This window comes from Sus scrofa, chromosome 14 (assembly GCF_054392235.1).
Source record: "Sus scrofa isolate SSC_HxYL_T2T_F1_AM1 chromosome 14, Sscrofa_HxYL_maternal_Yorkshire_Landrace_v2.0, whole genome shotgun sequence".
Taxonomy (NCBI): Eukaryota; Metazoa; Chordata; class Mammalia; order Artiodactyla; family Suidae; genus Sus; species Sus scrofa.
This window is the reverse complement of record NC_139396.1, coordinates 128,593,274-128,610,384: the sequence shown is the minus strand read 5'-3', so window position 1 is coordinate 128,610,384 and position 17,111 is coordinate 128,593,274. Positions and strand designations below refer to the sequence as shown.

Below are 17,111 nucleotides of genomic sequence, written 5' to 3'. Positions count from 1 at the left end.
GGAAGATAATACAAGGAAAAGAATGTATAAATATATATGTGCGTGTGTGTGTTTCGGTACAGCAGAAATTGGCACAACAGTGTAAATCAAACATACTTTAATTAAAAAAATAAATATTAAAAAACCCATAAAGTGCTAGTCAAGCATTTCTTGCCTAACCATTTAAACATCCCTAATAAGTACAAAACTAGTCCATGAATCAAAAAATTTAGACAAACAGATAATCAATCTGTCATTAACATTTTACCTTTTCCATCTTGATCAGGAAACAATCAATGAAGTCCCGAGGGTCGTTAACATCCAGAGATGCTTGATGTTCCTTTACTTTCTCCAAAATATAGCTTTTTACATATGCAAAATTTTTAAACACTGTATTATGACTCCCTGGGAAATAGTCAATCAGAGCAGGGAAAGTATTGCAGACCTTAAAGATTAAAGAATACATTTAGTAATCTAAAAATATATCTTGGAGACATATATACCATAGGCCAAGCCTGTTTAAAAACTGAGATGAACACAAAATGCTCTCTATCTTCAGGGGGAGCCTTTTACATTGTACATATAAAGTAATCATTGGGAATTTGCACTGTGGCTCAGTAGGCTAAGAACCAGACTTGTATCCATGACTGTGGGGGCTTGATCCCTGGCCTCACTCGGTGAGTTAAGGATCCCACTTTGCCACAAAGCTATGGTGTGGGTTGCAGAGGTGGCTCAGAACCAGTGCTGCTCTGGCTGTGGCATAGGCCAGTAGCTGTAGATCTGATTCAACACCTAGCTCGGGACCTTCCATATGCTGCAGGTGTGGTGCTAAAAAACTTTTTTCAAAGTGATTCTCTATGCTGATAGAGATATTTCATGGGGAACATTCTGACTAGATGATGAAAGTTGATAGTCTTTTCCTATAGTCATATAATCAAACATATGATATTAAAATATCTGCATGTCAATTCTCTCAGTTTATACATGAACTCTTCCCTACAACCCTGAAATACAGAATGAGATGAATGACTATGATTCACATTTTATACATAAGGAAACAGGTTAGGAAAGTTTGGGTAGCCTGATGTAGAACACAAAGCCACTCCCTGCTATTTTTACTATTATCAAGCAGCCTCCGAAACAGAATCACTATTTTTATAACTCAGAGGGATGCAAATAGGACACAAAACCCAACTCAGCATTTTATCGATAAAGGACCTATGCACCAGAGCAGGTAAATGACTTTTCCAAGATCGCGTGACTTTATTTCAGTAGAGTACATTGGCTCAGCACAGGGCAAATCTGTGGTGTCTAGTTGAGGCTCATACACCCTAAAACCAGTTCTGTCATCCCAAGCCCAATTACCTTGTCAGCCACGTTCCCAACTAGCTACACCCCTGCCCTAGTCAGTGTTCCCTGGTAGCATCTGTGTTCACAAACAGTCTCTTCCTTGAAAGACTGATTCTCCTTCCTAAATTAGGATACTTATGTGAAGGAATGTGACGAAGAAATCACTAAGGGTCATTGGAGGACAAGCTTTGTGGGCAATGGAAGCCTTTCAGGAAAGGTCTGGCTGACCACTGAGGGCTATGGCCATGCTTTTGGGCCTTCATCAAAGAAGATAATGGAAGCTGGACTTGGAGGAGTAGTGGAAAAACCACAGCCAGAGAGTGAATAGGCTTGAATTCCAGCTTTATATTCAGGCATTTCCTTTCTCGTCTATAAAACAAAGGCTCTGTCATCTTTCTCAAACATGCACTCCATGACACTATGCTATGTATGAGGCTAAGGCAAGGCTGTGATGTTCAAACATTCACTGCACAGAATAACATCAGCAAGAATGGTGTAGTAGACAGCTCTAAAGGTCAATCCCTCCACAAAATATGTCAGAAAATCAAGCAAACACTGTCACAATCAACTTGTCAAAACTTGCCAGAAACACAAAGGTTTACAGCTATCACAGGAATGCTCAAGTGAGAAACAGACAACTTTAAATGGCAAGAAAGATTTGTGGCTTTTTTCTGCCACTTGTCCCACCTCCCTCCCCAGCTTAGCAGTGGTCCCAACAAGGGCAGCTTGCAGGATGGGAGCTTGGTCCCTGGTTCCAGAGAAACCAAAACAGTCCTCACTCACAAAGAATTGTGTGTCTGTGTTCTGACCTCTCTGAGGCCACCTGCAAGGCTGACACAGCCCCTTGCTTTTGTTTCTGCTAACTTAAAACTCAGGGCTGGAAATGCAGCAGGGATGTTTCGCAAACCTAGCTAGATGAATGAATAACAACCTGCAACTACCAGGGGCAAGCAATTACACTTAAGGCATAGGAGAGATCCAACCCAGCCCCTGAAAAGGGAGGGCTTTGGGAAATTAGGACATTCAAAAGCACCCACGTGAACTGAGGAAATTAGAAAGCTAAGCACAAAAAGTCCTGAGAAGACACTATGCTTTCACCTCTGCCTGATCTCTAGGCTCAGTACAAGCACTAGGGGAAGACCAAGAGAGAGTCCAAAACAGCCTGGCTGAGGCTATAATGAGTGCCCCAGCACAGAGCTCATCTGAGAGTTATTTCCTCACTCCTTCCCTCCTTCCTTTCTCTTCCTTCCTTCCATTCCTTCATTCCTTTCCTTTTCCTTTTTTGATTTTTGTTTTTATTTGTTCATTTTGAAGGGCCACACCTGTGGGATATGGAAGCTCCCTGGCCAAGGGTTGAATCAGAGCTCCAGGCCACAGCCACAGCCATGGCCACATCCATGTGAGATCTGAGCTGCAACTAAGACCTTACAGCACAGCTCCGGGCAACTCCAGAACCTTAACCCACTGGTCAAGACCAGGGATAGAATCCACATCCTCATGGATAGTAGTTGGTTTCGTTATCACTAAGCCACAAAGAGAACTTCCCTTCTTCCTCTCTTCCTTTTTCTTTTTCCTTCCATCTTTCCTACTTTCTCTCTCCCTCCCCATCTCTCTCTCTTCATCTGTCTTTTTTCTTTTTTTTGGCTCCTCACATTTAATGCTGTCTCTATCCAGATGCTAGCTGAACCTAAGCTAAAGGAACAGCTATTTCAGAGACCACACATGACGAGAGAGAGAGAGAGAGAGAGAGACTGTGCCAAAATAGTTTAGAAAAGTCAACAAATAAACAGGAAGTTCTCTGGTAGCCCAGCAGTTAAGGATTTGGTGTTGTCACTGCTGTGGCTGGGGTTTGATCCTTGGCCCTGTAAATTTTACATGCTGCACACACAGCCAAAAAAATAGAAGTTATAGCCTACATAAAGCAGAAAGAAAAAGGAAAACCTATAGCAAGTTAAAACACACACACAGAAAGGGGAGAATCTTATTCTCAGAGTTACTGCTTTGTAATACACAAAATAACTAGTTCCCAATCACTTCCAAGAGCGGTCCATACAGAATTTTGAACTTATCAAAGAGAAGAGCACTAACAATTCAGGAAAAGAGAATGCTGACTTCACCTGCATCCACGGGGAGCTCAGAATCCTGAAGTTTTCATTAAATTTTTCCAACAAGGTAAGAAAATTTGGATCTGTATAATCAAAACGATTGTGGAAAATGATGGAGCAGATCACATTGCAGGGAGCACAGCTCAGGAGGAAAGTGGGATCACAGGGTGAAGCTAAAGATTTAAAAAGATTTAAAACACAATTAAAAACATATATAAAACTTCTTTGTGGATAATAGGTACTTTTAGAATCTCTAAAGTAATATCTACCTAGAAATTCCCTCATCAGCAAAAATTTCAGCATCCTTAAAATCAATGCATCACTTTTCCCTTAAACATGAATTGACCACCCAATCCTAGTTTGTTTAACAATTATTCTCCAAATACTCTGTGTACATCACTGCCTTGACCCAAGGAGCTGGCTATTGTGAAGAGAAGGAAAAAAAGTCAGTGTCAGTTTTTAATACAACAATTCAGGTTATCTATCAGTGAAGAATCATATCTGTTTGGTAAGCACATAGAAAATTAAGCATTGCTGTAGGAAGGAAGAACTAATTAGGATCTTGAAAACTTTTATACGTAGGGACTAGTTGAAGCAACAACTGGTAGAATCAAGAAAGGAAAAGATTAAAGAGAGAAAACTTCAAGTATCTGAAAGTATAGTGAAAACAAGAAAAAGCCACATATGTAGTCATGAGAAGAAAAACTAATACAAACACAAATTTTAAGACTTGTCTGCCAGAGTTCCCCTCATAGTGCAGCAGAAATGAATCTGACTAGGAACCATGAGGTTACAGGTTTGATCCCTGCCCTGCACAGTGGGTTAAGGATCTGATGTTGCCATGATCTGTGGTGTTGCCATGAGCTGTGGTGTAGGTCGCAGACATGGCTCGGGTCTGGCATTGCTGTGGCTGTAGTATAGGCCAGCAGCTGGGAACCTCCATAAGCTACAGGTGCAGCCCTAAAAAGAGAAAAAAAAATCCAGATTTCAAAGATTTGTATGCCTAAAACAAAAGTAAATGAGAATTCTTCACTTCAAATTTAAGTCACAGGGCAAACAAGGAAGGTTAAATTGATAACTGGAGTCCTTTTGTTTCTTTATTGCAATATGGCGAGGGGTGGGGTGGGAAAGCAATGTCCTGCTTTAAGAAACAGGGACCCTCACCACCATTCAGCCCTCACATTTCACTTATTTGGACAGATTCTTCCCTCTATGGAATTCTAGGATATTGTTAAATATAGTCACCAACAGAATATATTATGTTCTTCAAATTTTGAATATAGATCAATTCCACCACTTTACAGAGAAAATAATTAAAGCAGAGGAAAGGAGCTTTCTTTTTTATTGGCCAATACTTAAATGAAACTGCTATAGTCAAATAAATGATCAATTTTTTTTAATGGCCACACTGGCAGCACATGGATGTTCAGGAGCGGGGAACAAACCTGGACCTCCACAGCAACCCAATCCACTGCAGTTGGATTTTTAATTAATTTATCGGGAACTCCTAAATTTTATATGCAAAAAAAATCACATCATAATGCAATTAAGTGTGACTTATATCAAAGTGCTTGAGAAGAAATGATCTTGAATTTAATACCAGGAATCCCACATAGTTAACTGGTCCTCTGCCAGGCTCCTTTTCAGCTGAAACATATCCATTCACTAAGCTTCTAGAAAAACATATTTTAGAAGGTAGGGGATAATTCAAGAAGGCTGTGAGATTTCTTTTGGTGTGTGGGACAGCTAAAATATGATGTTTATCTTTCCTTTAACTTCATTGGAGAGAGAGAGTTAAGAAGCAGGTAATTTAGAATCTAGACTGAAAATCAGATTTATCATGACAAGCACTTCATAGGTCAGTACAGCTACCACTAGGGGGTGAAAAAATTGCCATGAACATTTTAACCCCAAATCCAATTGTGTTAAAATGTCCTTGGGGGGTTATTTTTATTCAGATGTGAAGCCAACATCAAGAAATGACTGCCGATGAAAGGACAATTTGTTACCCATACTTCCCAAGAGGAGGGGACACAGCACACAGGGCCACAGGTGGAAGCACCAAGGTTGACCAGGAGGCAGAAGAAACAAGCAGAGAGCACAGGACAGAGCCTTTACTGGGGTTTTCGTGGACTACATAAACTAAGAAGAGTAGGTTGGCTGGCTAAGTTTAGAATTGACAGTTTGGTTAATTTCACAGGGCTCTAGGATATAGGACCCTGGTGGTCCCTGGGTTGATGTAGGGCAGGCAGAATATTGGTTTGGTGTGTAATGGTTTCACAAAGAAGGCGAGGGGAGGGGAAGAAGGGGGGGTATGGGATTTGGATGGGTTGATTGAAAAATCAAAGCCATGGTATAGACAAGATGTTTGTTTTTTTTTTTTCCCACTGTACAGCAAGGGGGTCAGGTTATCCTTAGATGTATACACTGCAGTTACAGTTTTTTCCCCCACCCTTTCTTCTGTTGCAACATGAGTAGCTAGACATAGTTCTTAATGCTATTCAGCAGGATCTCCTTGTAAATCTATTCTAGGTTGTGTCTGATAAGCCCAAGCTCCCGATCCCTCCCACTCCCTCCCCCTCCCATCAGGCAACCACAAGTCTCATCTCCAAGTCCATGATTTTCTTTTCTGAGGAGATGTTCATTTGTGCTGGATATTCGATTCCAGTTATAAGTGATATCATATGGTATTTGTCTTTGTCTTTCTGGCTCATTTCACTCAGGATGTGATTCTCTAGTTCCATCCATGTTGCTGCAAATGGCATTATGTCATCCTTTTTTATGGCTGAGTAGTGTTCCATTGTGTATATATACCACTTCTTCCTGATCCAGTCATCTATCAGTGCACATTTGGGTTGTTTCCATGTCCTGGCTATTGTGAATAGTGGTGCAATGAACATGCGGGTGCATGTGTCTCTTTTAAGTAGAGCTTTGTCTGGATAGATGCCCAAGAGTGGGATTGCAGGGTCATATGGAAGTTCTATGTATAGATTTCTAAGGGATCTCCAAACTGTTCTCCATAGTGGCTGTACCAGTTTACATTCCCACCAGCAGTGCAGGAGGGTTCCCTTTTCTCCACAGCCCCTCCAGCTCTTGTTATTTGTGGACTTATTAATGAGGGCCATTCTGACTGGTGTGAGGTGGTATCTCATGGTAGTTTTGATTCACATTCCTCTTATAATCAGCGATGTTGAGCATTTTTTCATGTGTTTGTTGGCCATCTGTATATCTTCTTTGGAGAAATGTCTATTCAGGTCTTTTGCCCATTTTTCCATTGATTGATTGGTTTTTTTGCTGTTGAGTTGTATAAGTTGCTTATATATTCTAGAGATTAAGCCCTTGTCAGTTGCATCATTTGAAACTGTTTTCTCCCATTCTGTAAGTTGTCTTTTTGTTTTCTTTTGGGTTTCCTTTGCTGTGCAAAAGCTTTTCCGTTTGATGAGGTCCCATGGGTTTATTTTTGCTCTAATTTCTATTGCTTTGGGAGACTGACCTGAGAAAATATTCATGATGTTGATGTCAGAGAGTGTTTTGCCTATGTTTTCTTCTAGGAGTTTGATGGTTGTCCTGTCGTGTATTTAAGTCTTTCAGCCATTTGGAGTTTATTTTTGTGCATGGTGTGAGGGTGTGGTCTAGTTTCATTGCTTTGCATGCAGCTGTCCAGGTTTCCCAGCAATGCTTGCTGAATAGACTGTGTTTTTCCCATTTGATGTTCTTGCCTCCCTTGTCAAAGATTAATTGACCATAGGTGTCAGGGTTTATTTCTGGGTTCTCTCTTCTGTTCCATTGGTCTGTCTGTCTGTTTTGGTACCAGTACCACACTGTTTTGATGACTGTGGCTTTGTAGTATTTCTTGAAGTCTGGGAGAGTGATGCCTCCTGCTTGGTTTGTTTCTCAGGATTGCTTTGGCGATTCTGGGTCTTTTGTGGTGCCATATAAATGTTTGGATTGTTTGTTCTAGTTCTGTGAAAAATGTCATGGGTCATTGGATAGGGATTGCATTGAATCTGTAGATTGCTTTGGGTAGGATGGCCATTTTCACAATATTGATTTTTCCAATCCAGGAACATGGAATATCTTTCCATTTCTTTACATCTTCTTTGATTTCTTTGATTAAAGTTTTATAGTTCTTGGCATATAGGGCCTTTACCTCTTTGGTCAGGTGTATTTCGAGGTATTTGATTTTGTGAGGTACAATTTTAAAAGGTATCATATTTTTGTATTCCTTTTCTAATGTTTCATTGCTGGTATACAGAAATGCAACTGACTTCTGAATGTTAATCTTATATCCTGCCACTTTGCTGAATTTATTAATCAGTTGACAAGATGTTTTGCTCTGTCTCAGAATTTAACCCTAAGAGAGAGAGTTGGTCCCTGGTTCTGCAAGGCTGAAAAAATGTCAAAATACCATAAAACAGAGACAATAAAAACCATTATCATTAGGAGATCCCTTTGTGGCTCAGCAGTTAATGAACCTGACTAATATCCATGAGGATGTGGGTTCAATGCCTGGCCTTACTCAGTGGGTTGAGGATCTGGCATTGCCATGAGCTGTCGTGAAGGTCAAGGATGTGGCTCAGATCTGGCATTGCTGTGGCTGTGGTGTAGGCCAGCAGCTATAATTCTTATTCCACTCCCAGCCTGTGAACCTCCATATCCAGCATGTGCGGCCCTAAAAAGTAAAGATATATATATAAAGATATATATATATATATATATATATTTACACTAAGAAAAGTATATATATATAGTTATACTAAGAAAAGTATATACATATATATACTAAGAAAAGTATGTACATATATATATATACACTAAGAAAAGGGTAGATAAAGAATGCTGAAAACAGTGTGTTTCCATTGTTGCTCAGCAGAAAACGAACCCAATTAGTCTCCATGAGGATGTGGGTTCAATCTTTGGCCCCACTTACTGATTTTAGTGTCCAGCACTGCCATGAGCTGCGGCATGGGTTGCAGACATGGCTCAGATCTGGCATTCCTGTGGCTGTGGTGTGGGCTGGCATCTGTATCTCCAATTTGACCTCTGTCCTGGGAACTTCCAGATGCTGCACCTGTGGCCCTAAACACACACACACACACACACACACACACACACACACAAAACCACTGGAGAGAGAAGCAAGTAATAGGGAAGGCAGGGTCATGAATTTCTAATATTAGTTGAAATCTAGTTAAATTATTATATAACCCGGTATTTGTGTAATGTTTAGGATTATGCTTTTGCATCAATGTCTTAAATATAAATAAAACAATGCTGTATGTAGGGAGCAACATTAAATAACTCAAGCTGATAATTTTGAAATATCTGTTTAATTTTGAAATATCTGTTTGGAAATCACAACTGATGAGATCTGCCCTAATGGACACCTAAGCAATTAAAACTATCATTACTAGCCAGAACAGCAGGCAATGGGTCTCAGAAGAAAGCCTCAGACACATAAGTGAGGCTGACCAAACAAATAGAGGCCAACTAAGTTAAAGCACATGTCATTTGTTTCACACTCCATAAGGACATGACAAGGGCATTCCCACCCTGTGCACTTGACAAGTATTCCCTGGTGAAATGTTCTGGAATAGATAACCCACATTTACACCATGGGAAAAATGCTGTCCTCTAATATTAAAAAAAATGAAACAAAACAAAACAAAAAAAAAAACATGAGACCTAAAACCTTTTTCCTGTATGATATAATGATTGAAAACAAAGAGCTCAAAACAGAATAGGATTAAATGACCTTTTAATCCACACTGTGAGCATGATCATAAGGGTACAAACACAAGAAGCACAGATACACAAAAGCTCCCTTGGCTCTGTTTCACACCCTCCTCCTCCACACCAGGGCCAAAAACCACAGCCCATACGGAAGATGTGACTGCCCGGAAATGTCTCCGAAGACATCACAGGAGAGAGAGAGAGAGCACTCTGTTAAGGTCAGAGTTACAGATCACAGCCTCACCCACCATTGGTTTTTCTCAACTCTTCCACAAGGCAGCGGGCTTCCTCTTGAATGCGTTCCTCAATGCTTCTCTTCCCCATCCCAAAATTCCGCAGGGTCATGAGGGAGAAGCGCCGGGTCTCCTTCCATATCTTTCCATTGCTGAAGAGGATTCCTACCAGGAGGGGAAAGAGAAACTAGGAGGGAGGTCCCAGGCAGGGAGGACAGAGCTGACACTTGACCTCCTCACAGATGGACCAAGCTCTTCTAGGAGACTCTTCAAAATTTTTCAACCTCCCAACCCCCATTACTAATGCTGAATATGCACACCTACCACGCCCTTTATTAATTCTTTCAGCCAGTGGGAAATGGCCCCTTCCAGAAAACTCCTCTCCCGCATCAATTAGGGCTTCTTTTACTGCTTCATAGCCATGCAACACAACAGCAGGCTTCAAGCCAAAATACACAGTATACACAGGGCCATAGACTTTTGAGAGCTGGGAAATGGAAAGAAAATGCAAATATTAGCAAAAGAAGTCACAATTTCATCTATTTTACTCATGGTTAAGACTGTGATCAACATTGTATTGTTGAAGTTTTTATTGACATACATAACTTCAAGCATTTCTGGATCTTATATATAAATATGGTGAAAAAGCAACATGCATTCATGACTAAAAAAAAAAAAAAAAAAAAAAAACTCTGACCAAAGTGGGTAGAGAGGGAACATACCATAACATAATAAAGCAGAAGACCACAATGTACATTTTTTCAAAGAAGAGATTCAGATGGGCAACAGACACAAGAAAAGATGCTCAACATTGCTATTAGAGTAATCCAAATCAAAACCACAATGAGAGACCACCTAACACCAGTCAGAATGGCTATCAACAAAATGTCTACAAACAATAAATGCTGGAGAGGGTATGGAGGAAAGGGGACCCTCCTACACTGTTGATGAGAATGTGAAGTTCTACAGCCACTGTACAAAACTGTATAGAGATGCCTTTAAAAACTAAAAATAGAACTACCATATGATCCAGCCATTCCACTCCAGGGTACATATCCAGAAAAAAACAAAAACTGTAATTCAAAAAGTTACCTGCACCCCAGTGCTAATAGCACCACTATTTCCAACAGCCACAGCATGGAAGCAACCCAAGTGTCCATCAACAGACAACTGGCTTAGGCATATTGTAGAAAAGCAAGTCAATACTACAGTGAGATACCACCTCACACTGGTCAGAATGGTCATCAATAAAGAGTCTACAGGGAGTTCCCTGGTGGCCTAGCAGTTATGGATCTGGCATTGTCACTGCTGTGGCCTGGGTCACTGCTGTAGCACAGGTTTAATCTCTGGCCCAGGAATTCATGTATGCTGTGGCATAGCCAAAAAAATAAAAAAAGTCTTCAAGTAACAAACACTGGATGGGTGTGGAAAAGAGAACCCTCTGCACTGTTGGGGGGAATGTAAATTAGTGCAGCTGCTATAGAAAACAATATGGAGGTTCCTCAAAAACATAAAAATAGAGGTGCCATGATATAATATGGTGCAGCAGACCCATTCCTAGGCATATATCAGGAGAAAACTCTCAGGTAAAAAGATATGGAGTTCCTGTTGGGGTTCAGCAGGTTACGAACCTGATATGGTGTTCATGAGGATGTGGGTTTGATACCTCACTCACTGGGTTAAAGATCCAGCATTGCCGCAAATGGCAGCTCAGGCCACAGATGCAGCTCAGATATGGCATTGCTGTGGCAGTGGTGCAGGCCAGCAGCTGAAGCTCCAATTCAACCCCTAATCTTGGAAGCTCTATATGCCACAGGTGTGGCCCTTAAAAAAAAATAGGATACATGCATGTCTATGTTTATACCTGCACTATTTACAGTAAATAAGACATGGAAACAACCTAAATGTCCATCAACAAATGAGTAAATGAAGAAGACGTGGTACATGTATACAATGGAATATTAATCAGCAATAAAAAGAATGAAATAATGCCCTTTGCAGCAACATGGATGGACCTAGAAATTATCACACCAAGTAAATTAGACAGAGAAAGACAAATACCATATGACATCATTATATGTGGAATCTAAAATATGACACAAATGAAAATTAAATTAAAAAGAGCTCTCTTGTGGTACAATGGGTTAAGGATCCAGCGTTGTCACTGAAGCAGCTTGAGTCGCTGCTGAGGCACAGTACCATCCCTGGCCTGGAAACTTCCCCAAGTGGTGGGCAGAGCCAAAAAAAAAAAAAAAAAAAGAAGAAGAATAAGAAGCAAAGAAAAAGAAACAGACTCACAAAAAATTTATCGTTACCAAAGAGGGGAGGGGGGACAAATTAGAGGTATGGGATTAACATGCAAACTACTACATGTAAAAGGTAAGCAACAAGGATTTACTTCATGGCACAGATACTTATACTTGCTATCTTGTTACAGACCTCCACCAAGATGCTGGTGCCCATACTGGAGTGCATTTCCCTGTGTGGTGGTTTGCTATCCCAAGCAGGTCAAGACTCTACCCCTTTCCACTGATCAGGGGTTGCTCGCATTGCAGGCCACTTGGGGGCTGCTCAAGGAGTTCTTCCCCCAAGACGGGTACCAAGATAGAGAACCAGGGGCTCTCTGAGCAGGGAATGGTGGGCAGCATTCCCCAGAGGCTTTGACACTGTCTCGCTTCACACAATTGACCGGCTGGAGCCCTTGGGCCTGTTTCCATCCCAGTAATGAACCACAAGGTGATCACACCGGTGGGAGGTGCCACTGTGCCTCTGGATGGCAAGAGCAGGGGTTCTGCCCAGCATGCACAGGGGAGGGCTCTGCACTCAGAGAGCATGCAAAGCAATGTGAAACCCTGCACTGAGGGCTCCAGGCCTGCATGGCTAGTCACTGGGAGTTCTTCTCTAATGGATTTACCTGGGGCAGCTTCAAGGTGCTGGGCCTTTTGGCCTAGTACCAGAAGCAGCTCCTGGGGGACTTCCTAGCCACAGTGGGCAGCCACAGTGGGCCCACTGCTGAGGTGCATAGTGGGCCGACTCAACTTAAGATCCAGGAGGAATGAGTTTGGCCAAGTATTTATACCAGGTGCTCCAAGCCTATTATTTCTGTTACCTGTTCCAGGGTTATGGATGCCAGGCCCAACTGGGTGGATCTGATCACCTGAGTAATATCATGTCCAGATCCGAGTCATCCACAAGTTGACAGGAGAAGACAGTTTTAGATTCTCTGTACCTCTGATTACAAATACAACTGGAGGAAAACTGGGAATGCTGGCTGTACTACTGTTGGGTTATACATGTGAATTGTATCCATGTTTTGAGACAGGAGAATAATTTGGTAGAAAGGTACCTGAAGCTCTTCACTTTTATGCCACTTCCAGAAACTGACCATAATGTGGTTGCATGTCAAAGAGCCAGAAAAGCAGGGCCCTCAGAAATGACTTGGCTACAGAAGTAACAAAGCTTGTTCATGGACAAGAAGGACTGGACTCAGCTAAAAGGTCTACACAAGCCCTTTATCAAAGCAGCATAGATGCCCTGGAGCTCATGCCTGATCAAGAGTTAACAGAGTTGTTGAAACAAGCTTCATTTTCCAAATTAGTTCTTGAACCTGGAACAGCCTCCCTAGATGCATGCAGCAAAGGAAATGCCATTCCCCAGGGTGTCAACTGATGACAGAAAGCAAAGTCAGTATAAATCACAGACAAGTAACAAATCCTCAGAATGTTTTAGTTATTGGACAACATATTCTTAAGAATGGACTTTCATTACTTAAAATAGGAATGAGGGGTTTCTAAAATGGCTTCAACTTGGTTGAAAAATCCTTCTGGTGGCTCAGACTTAACATCATTTGTTTTCAAGACATATGAACTTATATCTTCGCTTAGGCAAATCAAACAGCAGAGAATGGAATATACTCTAGGCCTCACAGTGTGAGTAATTTCATTATTTACATAGGCTGCTTATGTTTGTGTAATAGCGGGATATTTTATTTCCCGATACTTAAACATCAAGGACTGTCATAGGAAAGCATGATTTCCGGGGTAAATCTCTTTCAATAATTAGTCTTCTTGAAAAACTAAATGCTGTCTTTGCTATCCTGCCTTTCTTGCTCTTTTGGAGATGAGGAGGAACAATGAAAAAAAGGTAGTCTAAGAAATTGGGGGTACTTTTATAACAGGTGTATATCTCACTGGATATATTGGAGACATTTCTCCAAGGAAGATATACAGATGACCAACGAGCACTAGAAACAATGCTCCACATCCCTGATTGTTAGAGAAATGCAAATCAAAACTACCATGAGGTAGCACCTCATACCAGTCAGTATGGCCAACATTAATAAGTCCACAAATAACGAGCCCTGGAGGGGGTGTGGAGAAAAGGGAACCCTCCTGCACTGTTGGTGGGAATGTAAGCTTGTACAGCCACTATGGAGAACAGTTTGGAGATACCTTAGAAATCTATATATAGAACTACCATATGACCCAGCAATCCCACTCTTGGGCATCTATCCAGACAAAACTCTACTTAAAAGAGACACATGCACCCGCATGTTCATTGCAGCTCTATTCACAATAGCCAAGAGCTGGTAACAACCCAAATGTCCATTGACAGATGGTTGGATTCGGAAGATGTGGTATACATACGCAATGGAATACTACTTAGCCATAAAAAAGAACGACATAATGCCATTTGCAGCAACATGGATGGAACTAGAGACTCTCATGCTGAGTGAATTCAGTCAGAAAGAGAAAGACAAATACCATATGATATCACACATATCTGGTATCTAATATCCAGCGCAAATGGACCTTTCCACAGAAAAGAAAATCATGGACTTGGAGAATAGACTTGTGGTTGCTCAGGGGGAGAGGGAGAGAGTGGGAAGGATTGGGAGCTTGGGGTGAAGAGATGCAAACTATTGCTCATGGAATGGATTTACAATGAGATCCTGCTGTGTAGCTCTGAGAACTATGTCTAGATACTTATAACACAGCATGACAATGGGAGAAAAATTTATGTATACATATATGTGTAACTGGGTCCTCATGCTGTACAGTGGGAAAAAATTATGTTGGGGGAAATAACAATAAAAAATAAGTTAAAAAATTTTTAAAGGATAAAGGAAAGTAATTTGGGGTACCCTTATAACAGCTGTATATCTCACTGGATTTTTGCTATTTGTTTATGAAAGTAATACAGACCTCCTTTAAAAAGGAAAAAAGATAAAAGACGACATAATTGGCATTAGAAATTACAGGAGAAATGGTTTCTTTTCAAAAAAAGAACAAAAATGCCTAAGTTGACTTGATTTTTCAGAAAGTTTCTTAATCAGTTTTCCAGTCCATTGCCTTTGTTTCTGAATAATTACAATCACTCACAGCCATGGATTTTTTCTTACTTAGTAAAAAATGTAGGAATGTTTTATAAATTTATGAGCTTTCAGTTTTAGTTGTCAAATTATGTCCCCAAGCAGATTGCTACTTGAGATAAACTGAAAAGTTAAGGAACAAACAAGATAAAATAGAATGTAATCATATGAGAGCATCAAAAGATAAAAGGAATAAAAAGGTTCAGGTCAAATTAAAGGATTTAGAATCAAGACTTAGTTGGGAGTTCTTGTTGTAGCACATCAGAAAAAAATCCCACCCTCATCCACACATGAGGATGCGGGTTTGATCCCCAGCCTTGCTCACTGGGTGGGTGATCTGGCATTTCCATGAGCTGTGGTGAAGTTCACAGATGCGCCTCAGATCCCATGTTGCTGTGGCTGTGGTGTAGGCCACAGCTGTAGCTCCAATTCAAACCCTACCCTAGGAACTTCCACATGCTGCTGCTGTGGGTGCAGCACTTAAAAAAAAGGATTTAGTAAATTAAGCTCTATATTCATTATGCAAGTTGCTCCTCAAGAACTGTTTCCAACATCTGAAAAATCAAGATGATAACACCCATCTTTTCCCTGAGAATCATGTGAAATACAAACACACACATAAAATGGTTTACAATGAGGTTTGTTCTAGAAAATCTGACAGGCAGCAAAGCATGGCTTTAGATTCAGATTCTAGCCATTTACTACCTGGATTACTTGGAGCAAGTCACTATCTTCATATGCAGAAATAGAGATGTAATAATACTTATGTCATGTACAAAAAACTATTTGGAAAAAAGTCATACAATGTTCATACAGTTTAAGCTGTATTGCTATATTCTGAAGTAGATTTAATTGTTAACAAAGCTATAGTTTATTAGTTCCCACTGTGGCTCAGCAGAAATGAACCTGAATAGTATCCATGAGAACTCGGGTTCAATACCTGACCTCACTCAGTGGGTTAAGGATCCAGCATAGCCCTGAGCTGTGGTGTAGGTCACAGATATGGCTGGGATCTGGCATTGGCGGGGCTGTGGGGTAATCTGGCAGCTACATCTCCAATTCAACCCCTAACCTGGAAACTTCCATATGCAGGTCAAGTTAGGAAGAATTTATTTGTTGACACACTGTAATATCACTTCATATTGGCAACGTCATTTACATAGCAAGAACATACAGGTGTCCATTATGATGTCAGAGATCATCTCTACATTTCAGAACTTCACTCAGTTTGAGGACCAACAAAAGGTTTTCTCTTTCCATACTTCCCTTGCCTCTGTTTTACTTTGTACAAGGTTTGTGGTACTAGCAAGTGCATCACTATATCAGGTAACATTTTCAGCTTGAAATGTGTTTGATACACTGGAGAAAGGTGCATTGTATGTTTCTTTTTTCCCCTTACAAATTCAAAAAGCTAGACTAGAATAGCAGTTATCTGATCTATCTGAAATAAGTAAGTCATGGATGGGTATAAATTCAAAACTGATGTTTGATGATAGCAGAGTGATTTTTTAAAAAATTTTTTGTCTCTTTTTTTTGGTCTTTTTTGTCTTTTTAGGGCCACACCAGTGGCATATGGAGATTCCCAGGCTAGGGGTCTAATTGGACTTGTAGCCACTGGACTATGCCAGAGCCACAGCAAGAGGAATCTGATCCATGTCTGCAACCTACACCACAGCTCACGGCAACTATGGATCCTTAACCCATTGAGCAAGGCCTGGGATCGATCCTGCAACTTCATGGTTCCTGGTCGGATTTGTCTCTGCTATGTCATGATGGGAATTCCAGCAGGGTGATTTGAAAGTGTGCTAACAAACATTTTGGTAGCACGTATTCTTTAGTTTTTTTTTTAACTTTATGGCCATATTTGGGGCATATGAAAGTTCCCAGGCCAGAGAATGAATCCAAGCCACAGCTGCTACCTATGCCTCAGCTGAGGATCCATAACCCCCACACCAGGCCAGGGGTCAAACCCAAACCTCTGCAGAAACCTGAGCTCCAGCAGTTGGGGTCTTAACACACTATGCCACAGCAGGAACTCCAGGAAGCTTGTATTCTATGAAGAGGTATTGAAAATGGTACCATATTATATCAGACTGAATCTGTTTATGTTTGGGGGTTTTTTCTTTTGTTTTGTTTTCTTCAGTTGTCTTTTAGGGCCATATGGTGGCATATGGAGGTTCCCAGGCTAGGGATCAAATCAGAGCCATAGCTACTGGCCTACACCACCTCCACAGCAATGCCAGATATGAGCCACATCTACAACCTACACCACAGCTCATGGCAATGCTAGATCCTTAACACACTGAGTGAAGACAGGGCTCAAACCTGTGTCCTCATGGA

General features: G+C 40.9%; 1 protein-coding gene and 1 pseudogene across 1 annotated transcript in view; one reads left to right on the top strand and one right to left on the bottom strand.

Moving 5' to 3' along the window:
• LOC146396994 (cytochrome P450 2C18-like) overlaps positions 1-17,111 on the bottom strand; it is a 47,508-nt gene that overhangs the window by 28,186 nt on the left and 2,211 nt on the right. The window contains exons 2-5 of the mRNA XM_084995016.1: positions 9,725-9,887; positions 9,416-9,565; positions 3,447-3,607; positions 248-424 (exon numbers count right to left, since the gene is read on the bottom strand). Of these exons, the coding sequence (XP_084851142.1) occupies positions 248-424; positions 3,447-3,607; positions 9,416-9,565; positions 9,725-9,887 (651 nt within the window). The remainder of the gene's footprint in view (positions 1-247; positions 425-3,446; positions 3,608-9,415; positions 9,566-9,724; positions 9,888-17,111) is intronic.
• LOC146396995 (tyrosine--tRNA ligase, mitochondrial pseudogene) lies at positions 12,125-13,214 on the top strand (annotated as a pseudogene).